Source organism: Anneissia japonica, unplaced genomic scaffold (genome assembly GCF_011630105.1).
Source record: "Anneissia japonica isolate Jap-2015-1 unplaced genomic scaffold, ASM1163010v1 scaffold288016_len413324_cov198, whole genome shotgun sequence".
Taxonomy (NCBI): Eukaryota; Metazoa; Echinodermata; class Crinoidea; order Comatulida; family Comatulidae; genus Anneissia; species Anneissia japonica.
In genome coordinates this window covers 404,142-404,898 of record NW_022739618.1, presented here as the reverse complement: position 1 = coordinate 404,898, position 757 = coordinate 404,142, and the positions used below count along the sequence as shown (strand labels likewise).

Here is a 757-nt window from a genome sequence, read left to right as displayed (position 1 = left end):
TTTCTGACAAACCCCCCACCCCCTCAAATTTCCAATACAAGTCCTCCAACTCAAATAATGACCCACTCAGACTCGGACGTTATTTATTTATTCACAATCTTTAACTAGGGTGGCCCAATCGATCAAGTTCTTCATCAACTTGCGGTAAGTCAAATCTAGCTGGGGAATAACAATTGGTTGATGTCTAGCAATATTACTAGTATCGAGTTCTATAGTTATGTTTGAACCTGTTCTTACAAAAATGTTCATTGAATGCATTTGCAATATCACAATCATATGTTACATCTTGATTATCCACATTTATATGTGTAGGGTTGTTTTTCTTTTTAGTTGGTAAAACTTCTTTTAGATTTTACCAAAGTTTACAATTATATTTTTATTTTTTTCAATTTTATCAACATAGTATTTTCTCTTTGCATTTTGAAGTTTAGCTGTTACTTCATTCCTAGCTTTTATATGTTCCAGTTAACATTTGATTTTGATTTTCTTGCAATTTTATGCATTCTATCCATTTTATTCATATTATAGAGAATATCAGCAGATATCCATTTACAATTATCAGATCGATTACGTTTTTGTTTTTTAGGAGCATGACTATTAATCAGGGCCGGCGGAACGTTTTTTAAAGTGGGGGGGGGGCCCACTTATAAGATGAATGGGAATATGAATCATGCAGATCGGGAATCAAACCTAGGTGGTGGGGTCAACATTCCTCCCCCGGGAAAATTTAGATTTCTAGATGGCTGGAAATGACCTT

At 34.3% G+C, this 757-nt stretch overlaps 1 protein-coding gene across 1 annotated transcript in view; it reads left to right on the top strand.

The window, feature by feature from the left end:
- The window catches only part of LOC117117962 (E3 ubiquitin-protein ligase RNF103-like), a gene marked incomplete at its 5' end in the record, with an annotated part of 6,958 nt that extends 6,621 nt beyond the window's left edge, over positions 1 to 337 (top strand). The window contains one exon of the mRNA XM_033262462.1: positions 331 to 337. Coding sequence (XP_033118353.1) covers positions 331 to 337 — 7 coding nt within the window. The remainder of the gene's footprint in view (positions 1 to 330) is intronic.
- Positions 338 to 757: the final 420 nt, after the last annotated feature.